General features: G+C 41.2%; 1 protein-coding gene across 1 annotated transcript; it reads left to right on the top strand.

Annotated features, from left to right (window-relative positions):
• The first annotated feature begins 10,471 nt into the window (after positions 1 to 10,471).
• Positions 10,472 to 21,163, top strand: LOC138407787 (uncharacterized). The gene is made up of 3 exons (XM_069525331.1): positions 10,472 to 20,274; positions 20,466 to 21,005; positions 21,107 to 21,163. The coding sequence occupies exon 1, from the start codon at positions 10,525 to 10,527 to the stop codon at positions 17,269 to 17,271; it is 6,747 nt and encodes a 2,248-aa protein (XP_069381432.1). The 5' UTR covers positions 10,472 to 10,524; the 3' UTR covers positions 17,272 to 20,274; positions 20,466 to 21,005; positions 21,107 to 21,163.
• Positions 21,164 to 22,804: the final 1,641 nt, after the last annotated feature.

The raw sequence follows: 22,804 nt of genomic DNA, 5'->3' as shown, positions 1-22,804 counted from the left end.
AACGTAATGTCTCTCTAAAATTGGATTTCACGTAAACCTGGATAATATGCGTCTCTGTGTTCGAAGCAACGCCGGCATCGACGAGCACAAGGCACCCATTCAAAATGTCTCGGCAGGAGAGATTTTCTAGTTTTTCTTTTTCTTCTTCCGTGTTTTTTTTGTCCCGCTACTCCTCCCACAGATTTCGTCGCACATACTCGAGACCTATAAAAATACATGCGGAAATACGTCGAATCCTGTGCTATGACTTTTCTAAGAATTTCGTCCAATAATTCGCTCAAAAATCGCGAAAACGCGGCCGAAATCGACGAATGGGACTCAAGGTCTCTCGCCCTAAAGAGAGAATCGGCAAAAACGGGCGTTTTTCAGCCACTTTTTTTGTCTTTAAACACTTCTCCTAGCCACAAACGGAGTCCGACAGACATGATTTTCACATCAGGTGAAAATAGAGATTGTTTCCTACGCACACATGCCACTCTGACATCTGTCGGTTCAGTAGTTTAGGCTTGAACATTTTTTTGAAAAATCTTTTCCGGTCTCATCTCTCCATTGACTCCCATGTTAATTTTGGGAAAAAAAGTCAGAAAGGAGAAATACGAAGAAAAATTTCTAACTCGCTCCCACGGTCTCATTTCTGAACCCTTTCTCGCCAAAACATATCTGTACGTTCATGGAAGTCTTGGGATTCTCAAAATGTTTTCATTTCTTAGATAGGACCTATAGTTTTTGAGTTACAAGCATTTGTTTGAAGAGTGGCGCTAGAGCAGCACCCTCTAACTTTTGAATGGACTTCAATGGAGATCTCCAAAACAGATTCCTGATGAGAAAACTAAATTTCTAAATCGCTCTTACGGTCTCATTTCTTAACTCTTATTAAATATAAACATATGTGGACGTCGGCCAAAGTCTTGTGATTCTCACAATGTGTTCATTTCTCAGATACGACTTATAGATTTTGAGTTAGAAGCTTTTGTTTGAGGGTTGGTCTGAAACCAGTTTTTGTCTCCAAAGTGTGCGCGCAGCAGGTGTTCCTCATCTAATCAGTGAGTAACCATAGCAACCCCATAGACTGTCAGAGGTCAAGTCTCCTCTATAAATTTACTAGATTCAAAGTTTTTGCCACCATCCGCTTTGGCCCAGTGGTTAAGGCACTCGGATCATGTGACGTGAGTCTGGGTTCGAATCCGGGTGAGGGTGGTGGTTTTTGCTAATTTTTGGAGCATATAAATAAAAGTAAAAATAAGCCCCCCCACCCCCCCCCCCATAGTAACTAGATATTACCAGGAACATGTAAGGGGCCTTTATTTTGAAAATAAGCCCCCCCCCCATTTTAAAAGAATGTTACTAGGAAATCTATACAGAGCCTTTATTTTGAATATAAAAATAAACAACCCTCCCCCATTGTAATAGAATGTTACCAGGAAGTCTGTACAGAGCCTTTATTTTGAAATAAGCCCCCCCATAGTAATAGAATGCTACCAGGAAAGCTGTACAGAGCCTGGTTTTTCAAAATAAAACCCCCAGATGGTTACAGGATGTTCCCAGGGAGCTGGAAAAATAGTGGATTTTCAAAATAAAACTCCCAAATAGTTACAGGATGTTCCTAGGAAGCCTGAAAGATGCTGGATTTTCGAAATAAAACCCCCAAATAGTTACAGGATGTTCCTAGGAAGCGTAAAAAAAAGCTAGATTGTCAAAATACAACCCCCAAATAGTTACAGAATATTCTGAGGAAGCCTAAAAGATGCTAGATTTTCAAAATAAAACCCCCAGATGGTTACAGGATGGTCCCAGGGAGCCGGAAAAAGAGTGGACTTTCAAAATAAAATTCCCAAATAGTTACAGAATGTTCCGAAGAAGCCTAAAAGACGCTGGATTTTCAAAATAAAACCCCCAAATAGTTACAGAATGTTTCCAGGAAGCCTGAAAGACACTGGATTTTCGAAATAAAACCACCAGATGGTTACAGGATGTTCCCAGGGAGCCGGAAAAAGAGTGGACTTTCAAAATAAAATCCCCAAATAGTTACAGAATTTATCCAGGAAGCCAGGAAGGTGCTGGTTTTTCAAAATAAAAGTCCTGGATGATGACAAGACCTTATCAGGAAGCCCGAAGGAGTCTGGATTTTCAAACCAAAAACCCCAGATAGTTACGGGATGGTCCCAGAAAGCCTGATGGAGGCTAAATTTTTAAAATGACATCCCATGGATGGTGATTAGACCTTATAACATGGTTTCTCTCTGTCTTTGAAATTGGTCAAGTCTCTCTGTCATGGATCTGATCATGCATGATTATAAAATCAAGCAGCTTTTGGCAATGTCTTTCACTCTCACCGTCTCTCTCTCTCTCTCTCTCTTAAACGTAATGTCTCTCTGAAATCGGATTTCATGAAAACCTGGATAATATGAGTCTCTCTGTCCTTCGTCTTAAAGGAAATGTCTCTGTGTTCGAAGCAACGCCGGCATCGACGAGCACAAGGCACCCATTCAAAATGTCTCGGCAGGAGAGATTTTCTAGTTATGGGTGCCTTGCCAGCTGGGGGCTTCGCCCCATGCAATGCATTGGCACTTATATTATTATTCCTCGAACATTCCAGGTTTATTATGGGTGCCTTGCCAGCTGGGGGCTCCGCCCCCAGCTGGCAATGCATTGCATGGGGCGAAGCCCCATGCAATGCATTGGCACTTATATTATTATTCCTCGAGACTTTCTGCGTTTATTTTTCTTATTTCTTCTTCCTAAAACTTTGTCCCGCTACTCCTCCCACAGATTTCGTCGCACATACTCGAGACCTATAAAATACGATGCGGATTTACGTCGAATCGTGTGCTATGACTTTTCTAAGAATTTCGTCCAATAATTCGCTCAAAAATCGCGAAAACGTGGCCGAAATCGATGAATGGGACTCAAGCTCGCTTTATCAAAAGAGCGAGTTTCCAAAAACGGGCGTTTTTCAGCCACTTTTTTTGTCTTTAAACACTTCTCCTAGCCACAAACGGAGTCCGACAGACATGATTTTTACATCTGGTGAAAGTAGAGTTTGTTTCCTACGCACACATGCCACTCTGACATCTCTCGGTCCAGTAGTTTAGGCTGAGTCAATTTACCGAGAAATCTTTTCCGGTCTCACCTCTCCATTGACTCCCATGTTAATTTTTGGAAAAAAGTCAGAAAAGGAGAAATACGAAGAAAAATTTCTAACTCGCTCCCACGGTCTCATTTCTGAACCGTTTCTCGCCAAAACATATCTGTACGTTCGTGGAAGTCTTGGGATTCTCACAATGTTTTCATTTCTTAGATAGGACCTATAGTTTTTGAGTTACAAGCATTTGTTTGAAGAGTGGCGCTAGAGCAGCGCCCTCTACCGTTTTCATTGACTTCAATGGAGATCTCCAAAAAAGATTCCTGATGAGAAAACTAAATTTCTAAATCGCTCTTACGGTCTCATTTCTTAACTTTAACCAATAAAAACATATGTGGACGTCGGCCAAAGTCTTGTGATTCTCACAATGTGTTCATTTCTCAGATACGACTTATAGATTTTGAGTTAGAAGCTTTTGTTTGAGGGTTGGTCTGAAACCAGTTTTTGTCTCCAAAGTGTGCGCGCAGCAGGTGTTCCTTATCTAATCAGTGAGTTACCATAGCAACCCCATAGACTGTCAGAGGTCAAGTCTCCTCTATAAATTTACTAGATTCAAAGTTTTTGCCACCATCCGCTTTGGCCCAGTGGTTAAGGCACTTGGATCATGTGACGTGAGTCTGGGTTCGAATCCGGGTGAGGGTGGTGGTTTTTGCTAAATTTTGGAGCATTTAAATAAAAGTACAAATAAGCCCCCCCACCCCCCCCTATAGTAACTGGATATTACCAGGAACATGTAATGGGCCTTTATTTTGAAAATAAGCCCCCCTCCCTTTATAATAGAATGTTACTAGGAAGTCTATACAGAGCCTTTATTTTGAATATAAAAATAAACAACCCTCCACCATTGTAATAGAATGTTATCAGGAAGTCTGTTCAAAGCCTTTATTTTGAAAATAAGCCCCCCCACCCCCCCATATTACAAGGAAACATGTACAGAACTTATGTTTGAGTGTATAAATAAGCCCCCCCATCCCCCCCCCATAGTAACTGGATATTACCAGGAAACAAGTAATGAGCCTTTATTTTGAAAATAACCCCCCCCCCCATTGTAATAGAATGTTACCAGGAAGTCTGTACATAGCCTTTATTTTGAAATAAGCCCCCCCATAGTAATAGAATGCTACCAGGAAAGCTGTACAGAGCCTGGTTTTTCAAAATAAAACCCCCAGATGGTTACAGGATGTTCCCAGGGAGCTGGAAAAATAGTAGATTTTCAAAATAAAACTCCCAAATAGTTACAGGATGTTCCTAGGAAGAGTAAAAAAAGCTAGAATTTCAAAATAAAATCCCCAGATTGTTAAGGAATGTTTCTAAGAAGCCTAAAAAAAGCTGGACTTTCAAAATAAAATGCCCAGCTCAGCAAGGTAACACTTTCTATGGAATCACACCCAAGCTTTCCTGGGATTAAAGTCACAGTAGGAAAGGATTACTGAGCTGGACTGAACGACACATTACAGCCACCATTAACCCTCAATATGCACGTTTGTATTTAAAGCAAGAAGAACAGAAGATGAGGGACACTTCTGACTTCCCGTACTGTGGTCAGTGACAACACTGCTGCTGCGGTCCACTGCAGTGTTTGATTTAACACAATTGTATTTTTTGAGTTAATGGAGTTATTGGAATATAATTTTAATAAGCATCATTATAACAATGGAGTTTTCCTCCATGTTGTCTTCCTGTTTCTCCAAAACACTATCTGCTTTATTATTTCGGAGGATCAGACCATGAGCCTCTTGCACAGTATAACTTGCCGCCATAATCTGTCACTGAAATGGCAGCTCACTTACCTTTATAATCTTATGACATCCCCAACCAGAATGTGTGTGTCTTTGGGGTGACTTTTGGAGAATTCAACAAATTTCAGGCTAAAAGATGGCATTTGCGGCATTTATACTGCTGTCAAATGTCAAACAGGGTCAAATACTACCATGTATAAAACATGAGTTTTAAAGATTCAATTGTATCAAATAACATTATTCTTAACATTATTATAATTTCAAATGATTATCAAATGTAGTCGTCAAAATAACTTAAAGAGTTAGAGTAAAAAAAAGTATTTACTAAAATAAATGTAAAACTTCCCTCATATCAGTATGTTTCAATCACCATAGCAACCAGCAGCTTAGATTTGAAATGGACAACAGGTGAATCTGATTGGACTTCTTCGACAGGAGAGCTCTGATTGGCTCTTGTCTTTTTGACCTTTCCTTAAAACCTTTGGTTCAACGTCCTCCGACCTCTCTGATCTTCATCTGAGGTAAGTGATGTATCTCACTCTATAGAAGTATGTCCTTAGCCAGCATGCTAACTTATAAAATTCGGGCTCATAATTTAAGATTGAAGTTAAACTACTGTAAAATACGCAGTTGCTGCTGTTACCTGCTGCTGTTAAATGTGTATAATGTGCTGGTTATTGTGCTGGTTGCTTTCATGAAAAATGTGGAAATATTGTTGCTGGCTTGTCTTGTGTTTTCTGCTGCTTATCTTTGATTCCTGTGGTCATTCTATGTCGCTAATTACATGAATGAGTGAAAACAGGGAGCTAACGTAATGCTAAGTAGCGTTAGCTTGCCTCGGCAAGGTAGGGCGTGGCAGTGTGGAAAAAGTGTCTTTCGCGCCGGACTATTTTCTCATCTAACTCGGTGAGTTCACGGTTTATTTGGACCAGATGTCATTGTGAGTGGTTTTTGGAACAGTTAGGAGACTAACCGAGGCGGGTTCGGTGAGTTTTATTTGGTTTTTGTGTAGTTTGAATGTTTTTCACGGATAACTTAAGCTAGTAGCACACGTTGCATGAGGTACGTAGCTCTTTTAAGGAATAGCCGTAGGCTTACGCTGTTTGCGTAGTGAGTGGGCGAGGGAGGGGGGCGTATGCGTCACGGTTGGCAGAGAAGCTTCGAGAAGTTTGAACGTAGCGTTGTGTTCGCTGTTAAACTTTGTCGGAGAATACATGCTACACCTCCAGACACAAGATGAACGTTGTAGCTGAGCATTAGCCGCAACATGGCTCCCGATGATGGTCGGGACGCGGAAGGTTGCGGTTGTAGTTTAATGTAATAATAGTTGACTTGATAAAGCAAGTAGCCTAGCGGGGGGATTGGTTGTATTGTTCATTGGTAAGCTGACGGTGTGAATGTTTAACGTGTACAGCGCATCCACAGCGCTGCTTAATGTTGTGGTTTTACTCTGTGAATTGATACACCAGGCACCAACAGTGTGATTAAGCCCCAAGTAACATTAACTTGTAGTTGCGTGTGTGTTTTTGTGTGTGCTTGCATGCACACGTCTGTGGGAAGTGTGTAAATTTTTGCTAATTATTTCATTGTGTGTTACTGAGAGCATGGGCATTTTGTGTTTCTGCAGCATGTTTGGATTAAAGCTGTAAAAATGTGTGTGCATGGAAAGTGGGACCTGCTGGCTTGTTGCTAAAACTGATATGAAATATTGAGACGAGGTGTAGTTACATGTTGATCTATGTGATTTTAGTCTGTGAGCTATTAATGCACTGTAACTGTATCTGACTAATTTCCCAAGTAACATTAAATTATAGTTCTGTGTGTGCGCGTGCATGTCTTTGTGAAGTGTGTACATTTTTGCTTTATTATTTCATTGTGTGTTACTTAGAGCATGGGTATTTTGTGTTTCTGCTGCATGTTTGGATTCAGGTTGTTAAAATGTTTGCATGGAAAGTGGGACCTGCTGGCTTGTTGCTAAAACATATGTGAAATAATTGAGACAAAGTATAGTTACATGTTGATCTATGTGATTTTAATCTGTGAGCTATTAATACACTGTGAGTAACTGTGAGTTGATAAAGTAGGCACAGACAGTATGTGATTAAAGGTCCAGTGTGTAAGATTTATGTGAAAGGGGCCTATTGGCAGAAATTAGAATAAGCCCTATATTGATATAGAGAAAACCAACAGTACCCACAATGAGTAGCACTTTGGCGACTGTGAAGAGGAAAACTCCCTCATTAACAGGGAGAAACCTGTAGCAGAACCAGGCTCAATGTGGGCGGTCATCTGCCTCGACCGGTTGAGATGAGCAGAGAAAAATAGGGAGGAGAGGGGAGATGGGTGGAAATTGATTATAAAATAATCCCAGTGATATTTCCACGTGTGTTTCATCTAAATTGTATTAATTGTTGTTTTCCTAATCCTAGAATGGTGACCTTTATATTTATTTGTGCTGGGTCCTCTATACTTAGGCTGCCATGTTTTTAGGTGTCACTAAATTCTACACACTAAACCTTTAAGTGGGGGACATTGTTGCCAACACTGTTTTTACTGAGAATACTAAATTTATATCCTGACTGCTATTTAAATATATATTTTTTTTTTGTGTGAATGATTTTAGGATTTCACTGCTCTCAATGGTGTTTGCCTAAACTGTGCAGTACTTGCTGTTACTGTGTGATGGAGCCTACCAGAAATGTATAAGATAGAAAACTATGTGATTATATTATATATTAAGCGACTTGGTGTGCAGCAGAACTGTTTTGGAGATGTCTGAGGGCAATCAATGTGAATTTACACTATCATTAAATGTTTAATTTATTTCACTCACAGATTCACAGCTCTTGAGCAGTGCTTTATCGGTGAGTGTTGGTCAAATAATGTCACTAGCATAAGATACGAATGAAAATGCATATTGTATATTTTTTTATGTGTATATGTATTAAATCAATACAATTGGCAATGCTTTTACAGACATGTTTGACTGTTTGTATTTAATCACATTAGTCATCCAATCATGACAGGTGATTTGATGATATAGAGCTCAGTTTGAATGCAGATTATTTCTTCAAAGCAAAATATATTTTAAAAGTCCTGCCTACATTTGTTTACATATAAAAAATTCTATTTTAGTTACAAGTCTGTTATGCTCACTTTTGTTTATAGACACAATTCATTGACCTTCAGCATCCGGCCCTTCATTGACCTTCAGCATCCGGCCCTTCATTGACCTTTGGCGTCCAGCCCTTCATTGACCTTCGGCGTCCAGCCCTCATTGACCTCATCGTGAGTGTGGCAGATCATGTCGTTCTTTGTCATATGTGGTCCTCATTAATATCTACTCTAGAGTAATTGACAATGTATTGTCTTTCTCAGGTTTTGTGACCAAGATCTTCAAGACAGGCTCATCGAAATTTTCATAGTGTTGCATATTTTGGTTTAAATCATTTGTATTGTTATTAACGTATTTTGTGAGTTTCTCTGTCTAGGTGTCCTTCACAGCTTCACCAGATTTTCACGGTAAATTAGAGTAGATGAGAATATACACTATACAAAAGACGTTAAATTGGAAAAGCACACCTGTTGGTCAAGTAACACAAACTCTTAACTTGTACCCCAAATTGTAGGCCAACGTGTGACGACCAAGGCAGGACCACCTGTGACGAGGACGACCAGGGTCCAGTCAAATCTTTTTCTATCTTGGTGAGTATTTTGGATTCATAGATTTATAATTATCCACCTTACTGTACTGTTTTGCTTCTTTTCCACTTACATTCCTTTTTTTGTTCATCCTATGATCATCATCCACTGGCCACAGACGGGACAAACTTGGTTGAAGGTATTGTATTTAGTATTTAAATTATGATTTATATTTAACTTACATTTTGTTACAAGCCAATTTTTTTTGATCCCCAAATTGTATCAGAGATGCCGAGGAAGGGCAAGAGATCACAGGCACAAAAAGTGCGCTGGTCAAAGCTCGACCTGGCAGATCCAGCCACAGTCAGCCCACCCGGTCTTGGCCGAGAGGTACCTAAACAATAAATACATAGCTGACAGCATTATCCTAGTGTAATGTAAATATAATGTATTAATTGATAAGTTATATGTATTATCAGGTTCCCAAAGTACAGACCTCTCCACGGCCAAGAAATGTTTGGAGGACGGATGGACCCACTGGCTCCCATTCTCCAGCTAAAAAGGTGGGCTTTTATATGTCCCACACTTTCCATACAACATGCAGTCTTGAACTTGGTATTTAGTTATCAGATGACTGAAACCACAGTCCACTCACTCACTCACTCACACACACTCACACACACACACTCACTCACTCACTCACACACACACACACATACACAGTCTCTGTCACTCCGGTATATCTTTACAATACACAATGTCTTGAGTTTCACATACTTGGTATAATTTTTTTCCTCAGACGGCAGAGACGCCTCCACCAGCCAGACATTTCTGGTCAAAGGGCAATTCGCACACCCCTGTGAATTCTCCACCTTCAAAGGTATGGATTTGTTTTTGACGCATTGGAGATATGGGCTGGACCCAGATTCTGTTATAATTTTACAGAGTTAAGTAGTCATAAATACTTGATTTCCATATACAATTATTTGTTTTATAATTATCAAGTGACTGCTATGTTTGACAAAAAATCATTAATAAATCAAATTTAATTTCATGTCATCAGGTTTCCAAAATACAGACTCCTCCCCAACCAAGACATTTTTGGAGGAGAGATGCACCGACTGGCTCCTGTTCTCCAGCTAAACAGGTAGGCTTTTTATTCCCCACACTGTGGAACATCTATACAATACATTGTGTTTCATGAACTTGGTATTGTGTTAATAGATGGCACTTAGATTGCCAAAGTGGACACACAGATATGACCTGAACCCAGAATCTGTTCAATCTGATTTTGCTGAGTCAACTAGTCATAAATACCTGATTTGCAGAAACAAATATATGTTTTATAATTATCAAGTGATTATTTTGTTTGACATGAAGCCAAACTTCAAATTTAACTTTACATCATCAGCTTCCCAAAGAACACAACCCTCCACAGTCAGGAAATGTGTGGAAGATGGCTACAACCAGTGGCTCCTGTCCTCCAGCTATGAAGGTAGGGTTTGTTTTTTCTCTCCATGATTAATAGACAAAGGATACATTTCAAACATTGCATGTGTTCAACTTTAAAAAAAACGCATTGTAATTATTCATGACAAAAAAAAAAATCACACTAAAGTTACCCAAACAAATCTCTAAACTATATAATACCTTTAACTGTACTCTGAGTATGGTTACTTATGAATTAATTGACAATAGTGTCTTTTTAGAAACATACACATCTGAAACAAAAGGAGGACAACTCTTAAAGTGTACTCTTAACAGTGCTCTGTCTCAAATATGCACTTGCAAATGTAGTAGCATAGAGATGGGCCTTTTTTAAATGCGAAGGAGGTCCAGCTAAACAGGTTGTAGAAAGCTTTCATTTTGTGTGCGTGTGTATCAAGACAAACCCCATAAATTGAATATTAATAATAATCCTTTATACAATACTTTGTTTAGCTTCAGCCCTGGGCAGATGAAGACCCACTGTTTGAGAGTCCAAACAAAGAGAGAGGGACCATGTGGACGGTGAGGGCAACTCATAGTCAGAATGATGTTCGGTACAACACATTCTCCAGGAATCATCAGTGCACCTGCATGGCACTGACATTTCTGGCATACCACAACGAAGGATTGCGGTTCAACAGAGACAACCTTGACAGAGTGCTTCAGCAGGGAGATGCTCTCTATGTTGGCATCAAAAACCAACTCATTTTAGATAAAAGCTTTGTAAGTGACCACCTGACAGTTGAAGAAATGCCGAAGCAAGTATTAACAGACACTGATATGTACAATGTCCACATGTCTTCAGTGAGATGTGGCTGTCTGAAGGCCCCAGAACACAGCCGTGTTGGTTGGTTGACTCTTGCCAAACAACTTGAGGCTCTGACAATAGAAGTCAGCCATGCCATACTCATGGTATCTCCTGAGTGCTTTGCAGTTTTCCGGGACAGATCAGGGCGTTATGGACTCTTTGACTCTCACACAAGAAGTGGAAGAGGTCTTCCCCACCCAGAAGGAACTGCAGTTATGCTGACTTTCAATCATCTCAGCGACTTGATCGACCACCTGCACAAGCTGTTTAAAGACCGTGGTTGTTATGCCGGCTATGAGTTTGTGCCTGTTTCTTTCCATTCTGTCCATTCCAGTGGCAGTCCTGCACAGGCAGCTGATGTGGAGGTTACAGTAAGTGCTACATCTGTACCTCAACCAGACACAATTGCACAAAACCCAGAATCGCAAACAATGTCCCACATACCGGAAGCAGAAACTGTTACTGTTGAGATTTCTGATCCAAATGTGCATATGTCAGATGTTTCTTCAGCTCTCCCACAAGCACAACTAACTGTGGAAGCTGAAAGCCCAGAGAAAAATGAATGCAAAACACCACCAAAAGATGTAGACTTGAATCTAGGGGGAGATCAAATAAACAAATCAGTTAAAAATGTATCAAAACTAAACAAACATCGTCGCAAAAAAGCAAGGCGTACAAGTAAATCTCCCATTTGCAGAAACAAATGTGAAAGAAAGAAATATGCTCGCTGTTCAGAATTTCGCATTAAGAAACTGCAGGCTATGCGCATTAAATATACCCAAGACCACCATTACCACAAACAAAAGCTGTTATCTTCCAAACTTAGTTACACAGACCCTCGTGTTAAAGGCAAAAAGATATCAAACACTGTCTGTCGGTACAAGACAAATCCTGAATTTCGGTGCAGATGGAAAAAATACATGGCCCAGAAATATAACACAGATTCTGATGTCAGAGAATCTAAGAAAACATACGTCAAATCAAAATATGCATGTGACCATGACTATAGGCAAAAACAAAAACAACGTCAAACCATGTATTACAATGATACAGAATTTAGACTGCATCACATACGGCGCTGTACTGTGCACAGAAGAGACAGGCTGGCTACAAATGCTGCTTTTCACCTTCATCAAAAGTTGCAGCGGGCCCTGAAAATAAGAAGGAAATACAGACGGATTGTAATCCACCAAACTCCACAGCCTGTGATCAACCATGTGATGCAAGCTGCGATGTCTTCCTTCCGTGAAAAAATCCGTAATGGCCCCACCTATGTTTGCACGGTGTGCCACAGGGCACTTTTTGCTAATCAAGTTGTGCGTTGCGACAGGTCCAAATATGTCAAAAACGTTCACTTGGTAGCAAGTTGCTTAACAGGGAAATATGTTCACGTTTGTGACACGGAATGCTCGCCTACTTGTACCGTTCCACAAGAAAGGCAGCAGGAGTGGATTTGCCACACTTGTAACAGCCACCTGAGAAGAGGAAGCATGCCATCCATTGCAGTGGCTAATGAATTAGAGCTGGCACCTATCCCAGCAGAGTTGGGTGAATTAAATGTGCTTGAGAGACAGTTAATTGCCAAAGTCCTGCCTTTTGCAAAAATTATTGCATTGCCCAAAGGACAGCAAAGAGCAGTACACGGCGCTGTTGTGTGTGTGCCATCGGAAGTAAGTGCAACAGTGAACTGTCTCCCAAGACCCAGCGGTGAAGCCCAGCTGTTACAGGTCAAACTGAAAAGGAACATCAAGTACAAAGGGCATCAGTACTTTTACACTGTCAACATGAGAAATGTGCTGGCAGGACTACACACATTGAAAGAGATGCACTCAGAATATGAAGACATAACCATCGATGAGAGTGCTACTTTCAACTCAGATGATCAGCCGGTGGAGGCTGAACCAAATGGTGAACAGGCCGATCAGTCCAAATCAGACCCAGAGAAAGACAAAGAAGAACTTAGACCTGGTCTGGCCCTGGACACCTGCATGCAGCCACCTGACATTGCACAGGACATTTTATCATATGGCGAGGGAATATTTAGCATTGCACCCGCCCAAGGTAACAAACCCGTTGGCTTCTTTGCTATTCCAAAACTAGAAGCCATGGCCTTCCCTGTTCAATTCCCAACTGGACAGAACACATTGGATGAGGTCCGGCAGATTAATGTGTCCCCAAGCATGTACTTTAACGCAAGGCTTTTCTCAGCAGATAACCGCTTTGCAGTGGACCAGACTTACCTGTTCTTCTCGCAGTTTGTGACAGAAACACACATTGCTAAAAACAGCATGTCAATTCAACTGCGTAAAGGTAAACCCGTCACCAGAGATGGACGCAAAATTTCCAGCCGGATGCTTCAAGATAATAAAGAGGTTGAAAGACTGATAACAAACAAGGATGCGACACGATTCATGCAACCTCTTCGAGGCACTCCGGCTTATTGGGAAAAGGCGCTGAAAGACCTACATGCCATGGTCAGACAGGTGGGCAAGCCCACATTCTTTCTGACATTTTCTGCTGCTGAGATGAGATGGCCTGAGTTCATAGAGGTCATAAAAGCACAACAAGGTGAAAGTGTTGATTTTTCACAGCTCGACTGGAATGCAAAATGTGACATTCTACGAAGCAACCCTGTCACTGTGATGAGGATGTTTGAAAAAAGGGTTGATGCGCTAATGAATCTGATCCTGTCAGACGCACAGCCCATTGGTCAAGTAGAAGATTACTTCTATCGAGTGGAGTTTCAAGCCAGAGGAAGCCCACACATCCATTTGGTGGTTTGGATTAAGGATGCACCTGAGTTTGGAGAGGATAAGGACGATGAAGTGTGCAAGTTCATCGACCAGCACGTAACATGCCAGATGCCTGACCCAAATGCAGACCCGGAGCTCCACAAAATCGTCTCCGAGGTTCAGATGCACAGCAGAAATCATTCCAAATCTTGCAGAAAAGGCAGTAGCGAGTGCAGATTTGGTTATCCTAAAGCACCCATGGACAAAACCATCATCACTTGCCCAGACGATCGTGAAGATGATGATGACAAGAAACCAGCAACAAGTAAAAGTGGGAGAAAAGGGAAAAAGTCCAAGCCAAAACAGAGACGTCTTCGACAGATCCAAAAGGACGCCATGGCTAAACTCAAACCAATATGGACTTTCCTTAGTGAATCAAAGAACCCACCCATGACTTTGGCAGAACTGCTGGAGAAATTCCAGATGACCTACCAAGAATTCAGGGTCAATGTCGAGAATCTAACTACCGGCTATGTCATTGTGATGAAGCGTCGTCCAATCGACTGTTGGGTGAATGGATTCAATGACCATTTGCTCAGGGTATGGAACGCTAACATGGACATTCAGTTTGTTCTCGACGAGTACTGCTGCATCGCGTACATGTTGTCGTACATGTCCAAGCCGGAACACGAGATGACTCAGACGCTCAATCAAGTCATCGGTGAAGTGCGTAAAAAAGACGTCAATGAGAAAGACGAAATGAAGCAGATCATGCAGGCGTACTCCAAGCACAGAGAGGTAAGTGCTCAAGAGTCTGTGGCGCGGACATGCAGCTTACCACTAAAAAAGTGTTCGCGCAGTGTGGTGTTTGTACAGACTGATGAAAACGCTCTGAAGATGAGTCTTCCCATGAGCAAGTTGAAGGAAATGGCTCCTGATACAGAGCAAGTGTGGATGTCGGGATTACCAGAGAAATACGCAGACAGACCCGAGGAACTCGAAACCATGTCTTTGGCTCAGTTTGCTTCAGAGTACAGGATACTCTATGGACGGCAAACAGAAGGTCCAAATGCCATTCGCCTTTTGAATGAAAGAGGATTCATTCAAAAAAGAACTAGAGGAAAACCTGCCATCATCAGATTTCCCCGCTTCTCAGAACAGAAAGACCCAGAGAAGTTTCACTGCAGGTTGCTTAAACTGTACTTGCCACACAGATCCAACGATGACCTCAAAAGTGAACAATACCCGACATATGAGCAGTACTACAAGTGTGCTACCAAATGGGAGTATGCAGTAAAAGACCTGGTGGATGCCATGAAGAACCGATATGAAGGACATGGCAAAAAACTGCAGAAGGCCCTGGAAAAGGTCAGTGAAGAAGGTTCCCTTTTTAATGCATGGAACCGTTTTGCATCAGAGGCTGAGGTGGATCATTTGGAGTGCCTGGAACAGCGACCAGTATCGGACCCCAATGAGGAAAAAGAGAGAGACGATGTGCCTGAGTATGAAGTCACACGTGATGGAACTGTACCAGCAGTAGAGGCACCAAAGCTGAGTGCAGAGTATGTTAGACAGCTGTACCGAAGCCTCAACGAAACGCAGGCGTCCATTTTCTACGCTGTGCGCGAGTGGTGCCTCAAGCGTGTCTGGGGCAACAATCCAGACCAATTCTTTTACTTTGTCTCCGGGGGAGCTGGCTGTGGAAAATCCCATGTAATCAAATGCATATATGAGGAGGCCACCAAGATTCTGCACCAACTCCCCAGATTCCGTGACCAGGCAGACATGTCCATGCCTGCAGTGCTGCTGACTGCATTTACTGGCACTGCAGCATTCAACATATCTGGAAAAACCCTACACTCCATCCTCAAACTGCCAAAATCTTTGAAACCACCATATCGAGGACTTGGCAACGCATTGGATGAAATGAGAGCAACGCTATCCAATGCAGACATTCTGATAATCGATGAGATATCCATGGTTTCCAAAGAGTTGTTTTCTTATGTCCACTGGAGATTTCAACAGATCAAAGGCAACAAGAAACCTTTCGGAGGGATGTCTGTCCTGGCAGTAGGAGACTTCTACCAACTGCCACCCCTAGGTAGAGCCAAACCACTCTGTGTCTATGAGGGGTCGGTGCTTGACCTATGGAAGGACAATTTTAAAATGGTCACCCTGACACAGATCATGCGTCAAAAAGATGATCTTGCTTTTGCAGAACTGCTGAATAGGATGCGCGTCAAACCAAAGACAGAAGCACTATGTGACAATGACAGAGCTTTGCTCAACACACGTGTCACTGACATCAACAACTGCCCACCCAATGCCCTGCATATATTTGCAACAAACAAAGAGGTTGATGCGCACAATTCTGCAACCGTAAGTGCTCTCCATTCTGACTTTGTCAACATCAAGGCAGAAGACCATCTGAAGGACATCCCCAGCGGGCAAATGGTCCAGATTAGAGGTGTCAAGGGAAACAAAAGAGATTTACCTGACAACATACAAGCTGCGCACGGCGTACGCGTTATGCTCATCAGGAATCTGGATGTAGAGGATGGACTTGTTAATGGCACATTTGGAACGATTGCCAACATTGTGACAAGAGAGGAAAGTGGACGAACGACAGTGAGACTGGTTGGACTTAAGTTAGACAATCCAACCGCCGGACAAAAACTCCGCAAAAAGGTAAAAGGACCGTCAGATGACTTGGTGTATATTGAAAAGAGCGAGGAATACACCAGCAAAAAAGGAGTGGTCCGAAGGCAGTTCCCGATGAAGCTGGCCTTTGCCTGCACAGCTCACAAAGTGCAAGGCATGACAATGCAGTCTGCAGTAGTGTGCTTGAAGCGTGTGTTTGAGTCTGGAATGTCGTATGTTGCCCTCAGCCGGACAACCTCACTTCAAGGACTTTACATAACAGATTTGGACGAAAAGAAAATCTATGCTGACCCTCAAATCGCAGCTGCAATGGAAGATATGGAACAAGCATCTTTCCAGAGCACAAGGCCACTGTTGCAAAACATCACAGCAGCAGATCAAACAGCTCAAACTTTGACACTAGTACACCACAATGCTCAGGGACTTCCTTCTCACATTGAGGACATGAAGTGCCACCATGAACTGCGACTTGCCGATGTTCTGTGTATAACAGAAACACATTTGTCTGGATCAGTTGATTCCCCACAGTTCCAGTTAGAAGGATACAACATCTTTACACGCAGCAGACATGTGTCCTACACAAATTATCCAGACATGGCAAAAAGGGATGGAGGTGGAGTTGCAGTGTACTGTAAGAGCCACATTCAAGCAGAGGCTCGAAGGTACATTCAAAATGTGACTGATCTTGAGTTTGTAGTTGTAAAATTGGAGAACCCAGTCCAAGCACTGATTGCAGCTGTGTACAGACCACCACACTTCAGCCTTGAGAGGTTTTTACCAAATATGTCAAATCTCTTGGACTCTCTCGCCATAATGAATCACCAGCCTGTCATTGTGTGTGGAGACTTTAATGAGGACCTCCTCAGCAAAGGAAAGAAGACAATTCATGAACTGTTTCAGTCCAGAGGCTATACACAGATAATCACAGCTGCAACAACTCAAGGTCAGACACTACTTGATCACATTTATGTATCTCAGCCACATATGTGCCTCCAAAGTGGTGTGCTCCAAACCTACTACAGTTATCACAGTCCAGTTTATTGCGTTTTAAGTCTGTGATAACCATAGCAGCTAATATATATGAATATAACTGTTTTTTATTTGTTGATTTGCTGGCTGTTTGGATTGGCTCCCAAGGGGGCGGTTCAGGCAGCGGCGTGTTTTTACAAAGTCAAAGAGTTATCGAGGGCGTCTACTGAGCGGGCAAAATGGCATTCGTTACATCGCCATACAAGCCAGTAGTCAGTCCGATTTCCCATTATTTTTTTTATTTCTTTTATTTGCTGGCTGTTTGGATTGGCTCCCAAGGGGGCGGTTCAAGTAGCGGCGTGTTTTTACAAATTCCAAGAGGTATTGAGGGCTTCTACTGAGCGGGCTAAATGGCATTCGTTACATTGCCATACAAGCCAGTAGTCAGTCCAATTTACTATTTTTTTTTTCTGGGTGCTGCGTTCAACCATGTTACTTAAGCCCAAGTTTTCTGGGTTATTTGTTATTCCTATTTATTTGTGTATAATCATGCTACTTAGGCCTAAAATGTATGGATGTGTTGTTATTTCTATTTATTTGCGATTGTGTGTATAATCATGTGAATTAAGCCTAAGTAATCTGGAAGGTTGTTACTTCCATTTCTAATCGTGTTACTTAAGCCTACGTTCTCTGGGCTGTTGTCATTTGTATTTATTTGTGATTCCGTGTAGTATCTTGTTACTTAGGCCTAAGTTCTCTGGTCAGTTTTTATTTCTATTTATTCATGATTCTGTGTATAATCATGCGACTTAAGTTCTCTGGACGGTTGTTACCTCCATTTTTAATCATGTTACTTAAGCCTAAGTTATCTGGACTATTTTTATTTCTATTTATTTGTGATTCTGTGTATAATCATGTTACTTAAGCCTAAGTTGTCACAGGGCGTTGTCATTTCTATTGCATGACTTTTTAATTTCTTTTATTTATAAAGAGGTATTGAGGGCTTCTACTGAGCGGGCTAAATGGCATTCGTTACATCGCCATACAAGCCAGTAGTCAGTCCAATTTACCTTTATTTTTTTATTTCTTTTATTTGCTGGCTGTTTGGATTGGCTCTCAAGGGGGCGGTTCAGGCAGCGGCGTGTTTTTACAAAGTCAAAGAGGTATTGAGGGCTTCTACTGAGCGGGCCAAATGGCATTCGCTACATCGCCATACAAGCCAGTAGTCAGTCCAATTTACCTTTATTTTTTTTATTTCTTTTATTTGCTGGCTGTTTGGATTGGCTCTCAAGGGGGCGGTTCAGGCAGCGGCAGGTTTTTACAAAGTCAAAGAGGTATTGAGGGCTTCTACTGAGCGGGCTAAATGGCATTCGCTACATCGCCATACAAGCCAGTAGTCAGTCCAATTTACCTTTATTTTTTTTTATTTCTTTTATTTGCTGGCTGTTTGGATTGGCTCTCAAGGGGGCGGTTCAGGCAGCGGCGTGTTTTTTCAAAGTCAAAGAGGTATTGAGGGCTTCTACTGAGCGGGCTAAATGGCATTCGTTACATCGCCATACAAGCCAGTAGTCAGTCCAATTTACCTTTAGTTTTGTGTACCGTTAGGTTTAAAAAATTCATCAACATCTGATTCTTTCATTTGCGATTCTGGGTCAATCACATTCTTAAATTTTAATTTCTCTGGGTGAAGTATTATTTCTATTGTGTGACTTTTTTTTATTTCTTTTATTTGCTGGCTGTTTGGATTGGCTCTCAAGGGGGCGGTTCAGGCAGCGGCGTGTTTTTACAAAGTCAAAGAGGTATTGAGGGCTTCTACTGAGCGGGCTAAATGGCATTCGTTACATCGCCATACAAGCCAGTAGTCAGTCCAATTTACCTTTAGTTTTGTGTACCGTTAGGTTTAAAAAATTCATCAACATCTGATTCTTTCATTTGCGATTCTGGGTCAATCACATTCTTAAATTTTAATTTCTCTGGGTGAAGTATTATTTCTATTGTGTGACTTTTTTTTATGTCTTTTATTTGCTGGCTGTTTGGATTGGCTCTCAAGGGGGCGGTTCAGGCAGCGGCGTGTTTTTTCAAAGTCAAAGAGGTATTGAGGGCTTCTACTGAGCGGGCTAAATGGCATTCGCTACATCGCCATACAAGCCAGTAGTCAGTCCAATTTACCTTTAATTTTTTTTATTTATTTTATTTGCTGGCTGTTTGGATTGGCTCCCAAGGGGGCGTTTCAGGCAGCGGCAGGTTTTTACAAAGTCAAGGAGGTATTGAGGGCTTCTACTGAGCGGGCAAAATGGCATTCGTTACATCGCCATACAAGCCAGTAGTCAGTCCAATTTACCTTTATTTTTTTTTATTTCTTTTATTTGCTGGCTGTTTGGATTGGCTCCCAAGGGGGCGGTTCAGGCAGCGGCAGGTTTTTACAAAGTCAAAGAGGTATTGAGGGCATATACTGAGTGGGCAAAATGGCATACGTTACATCGCCATACATTTTATTTCTTTTATTTGCTGGCTGTTTGGATTGGCTCCCAAGGGTGCGGTTCAGGCAGCGGCGTGTTTTTACAAAGTCAAAGAGGTATTGAGGGCATATACTGAGTGGGCAAAATGGCATACGTTACATCGCCATACATTTTATTTCTTTTATTTGCTGGCTGTTTGGATTGGCTCCCAAGGGTGCGGTTCAGGCAGCGGCGTGTTTTTACAAAGTAAAAGAGGTTTTGAGGGCTTCTACTGAGCGGGCAAAATGGCATTTGTTACATCGCCATACAAGCCAGTAGTCAGTCCAATTTAACTTTGTGTTCTGTTAGGTTGACATTTCTTTGTATTTGTTGAATGTCATTTTTCTTTCTTTTTGTATATTGTTTACCCGAGTGTTTTGAGTCATTGTAAACTCGTGGTATAGTGGCACAGTTGTCTATTGGGTGGACATTGATTGACAAATGCTGTGTAAGTGTAAACAAAGTGAGATAAAAAATGAGACAGAGGGATCCCAATGCAGTTCCAGTGCAATGCAGTTCCAGAGATCCAGATGCAGACAAGGAAAAGGACAGCTGCTTGAATGAAGAAGTTGCAGCCCAAAAAGAAGAAATTGAGGTAAGTAGTAGTTTAACATAAGTATAGAGATGCACAGACATCATTGTTGGTGTTTATTCAGTCAAATGTTCATCTACATATTGTTTGGTATATAATGCCCAGAGAATTATTGTTTGTAACTCATTCAGAGAGATCTAGAATGTTTTGTAGGTTATGCTGAGTATCCTGATGTTTGTTTTATTTTTCCATAGCCACCCACAGTGAAGACGGTTACAGCGGTGCAAAGTCCGAGAGGTGGCAGTTCAAAAGAGGAAGAAATTTGGTAATGCACCACACAAAATGTCTTCACCTCTTTGTCTATTAAGGTTGTTATGCCTTTTGATAATTATTCTTAATTGCTTAAGTTAGTTGCTGAAGTTATGCCCAGTGCCTAATGATGCTTTTGTTTCCTCATGCCATGACACCCACATGAGGTAGTGCCTGACTACTCGTTATCATATGCAGAAAAACTGCGTAAAGCTAAGTACTCATTTTCTTAAACATAATACAATTGTGTTTTTTCCCTTTGGTCTGAAACATTAAAATTAATGCAGTTTTGTTTTCTATTTCTTTTTTGTAATATGACTGCCATAATCTTGAAATGGTGAGAAAAAGTCATGAGGACGAGCAGAACAAGAATGACCAGTTCCTGTGAGGGACCCATGAGGCTGGCAAGGAGAAGAACCTGGTCCATCAGAGATGACAGCTCTTCCATGTCCAGTGAAGAATCAGCTTTACACACAAGGCTTGAGGTGACACCTTACACTTTATGAAGACTACTGCATCATTACCGTTGATCAGATGTACTACTTGCCAAAGATATTTCATCAGCAACTTGTCTTTTTCCCACTAGAAATCAGAACAGGAGGGAGAATCTAGACTGACATGTCATAAGACACCAGCAGTTTCAGTAAGGGAAAGCAGTAACAACAATAATTACGCAAGTGATGCCAACAGCAGCTCTTTTGAAGTTTCTGTTTTTGCTTTTTCTTTTAGAAAATTAAAAACCAAATGAGACAGAGGCCGAATCAATGATCAGCAAAATGGGTACAGTCATAGCTTTATTGAGGGACAAGAGGATCATCAGTGAGAACCCAAGTAACAACAGCAACCTTTGAGAGAACTCGAGGGAAGAAGCGACATCCCAAGGTAAACAATACGACTGACAACTGGCATTTAATCTTTTGCCAAACTGGTGTTTTCTTAGTTCCTTACTGAATTCAAATACAGTTGAGTCACACTACAATGTAAGATTGCCAATACTGATGTTTGCTTTTGTGTGCTTTCAGGGATAGAGGAAGATGGCTGGATTCTTCCAAGATGTCCCTCTGCTGCACATCAAACCAACTGTATCCATTCTCCATAATGGTTACCTCAAAGCAAAGTCTTAACCTTTCTTGATGCTGCATACTATGTGGTTTAACATTGTGCTTATTGTAGTGTTTTCATTTGAGTGTTTTGAATATTTCCCTTTTGTTTTTTTTTTGTTTTTATAAATATAGATATAGGGAAAGTACAATACAAATACATACAAATTTAAACATATTTTTAAACAAATCATAATTTATTAACTTTTATAAATGTATAAAATGTGAAGTTATATTCTATCAAATGTTGTCAATGTATATCTTGAGTTTGTAATTTGTAGTTTTCTTGTTCAATGTGTAATATTTTTGTTATTTATTTAATTTATTTATTCCTTTGTACAAATAAACTGTGAGAGATGCTTTACTTACTCTTTCTCTGGAATTGAGTTTTATTTGTAATGGTGTAAACTGCAATTCTGGGTTCGAAATTTGTAGGCATAGCTACAGCGTGGCAAAAAAAATAAAACCTGCCACAAAGAAGGCAATCTGCAGTTTGGTTCAATTCACTTCCATTGACTTTGTGACTTACTACTGGAAACATCAGTCTCATCAGGCTGCAGATCAAAATGCAGCTTTTATAAATGTCTCTCTCAGGTTCTCTCTCTTTCCTATTGAACTGGTACAGTCTCTCTCTGAAATTGGTCAACTCTCAGGGTCTCTGTCCTTCGTCTTACAGGAAATGTCTCTGCGCGAGCATCGGCGACGAGCACAAGGCACCCATTCAAAATGTCTCGGCAGGAGAGATTTTCTAGTTATTCTTAGTTCTTCTTCCGTAAATTTTCGTCCCGCTACTCCTCCCACAGATTTTGTCGCACATACTCGAGACCTATAAAAAAACATGCGGAATTACGTCGAATGGTGTGCTATGACTTTTCTAAGAATTTCGTCCAATAATTCGCTCAAAAATCGCGGAAATGCGGCCAAAACCGACGAATGGGACTCAAGGTCTCTCGCCCTAAAGAGAGAATCGGCAAAAATGGGCGTTTTTCAGCCACTTTTTTTGTCTTTAAACACTTCTCCTAGCCACAAACGGAGTCCGACAGACATGATTTTTACATCTGGTGAAAGTAGAGTTTGTTTCCTACGCACACATGCCACTCTGACATCTCTCGGTCCAGTACTTTAGGCTGAGTCAATTTACCGAGAAATCTTTTCCGGTCTCACCTCTCCATTGACTCCAATGT

This window comes from Paralichthys olivaceus, chromosome 5 (assembly GCF_024713975.1).
Source record: "Paralichthys olivaceus isolate ysfri-2021 chromosome 5, ASM2471397v2, whole genome shotgun sequence".
Taxonomy (NCBI): domain Eukaryota; kingdom Metazoa; phylum Chordata; class Actinopteri; order Pleuronectiformes; family Paralichthyidae; genus Paralichthys; species Paralichthys olivaceus.
The sequence above is the reverse complement of the archived record's forward strand: the minus strand, read 5'-3'. Positions and strand labels throughout refer to the sequence as shown.

Coding starts and splice junctions, on each gene's coding strand:
- LOC138407787 (XM_069525331.1), top strand. CDS start 10,525: ATGTGGACGGTGAGGGCAACTCATAGTCAGAATGATGTTCGGTACAAC.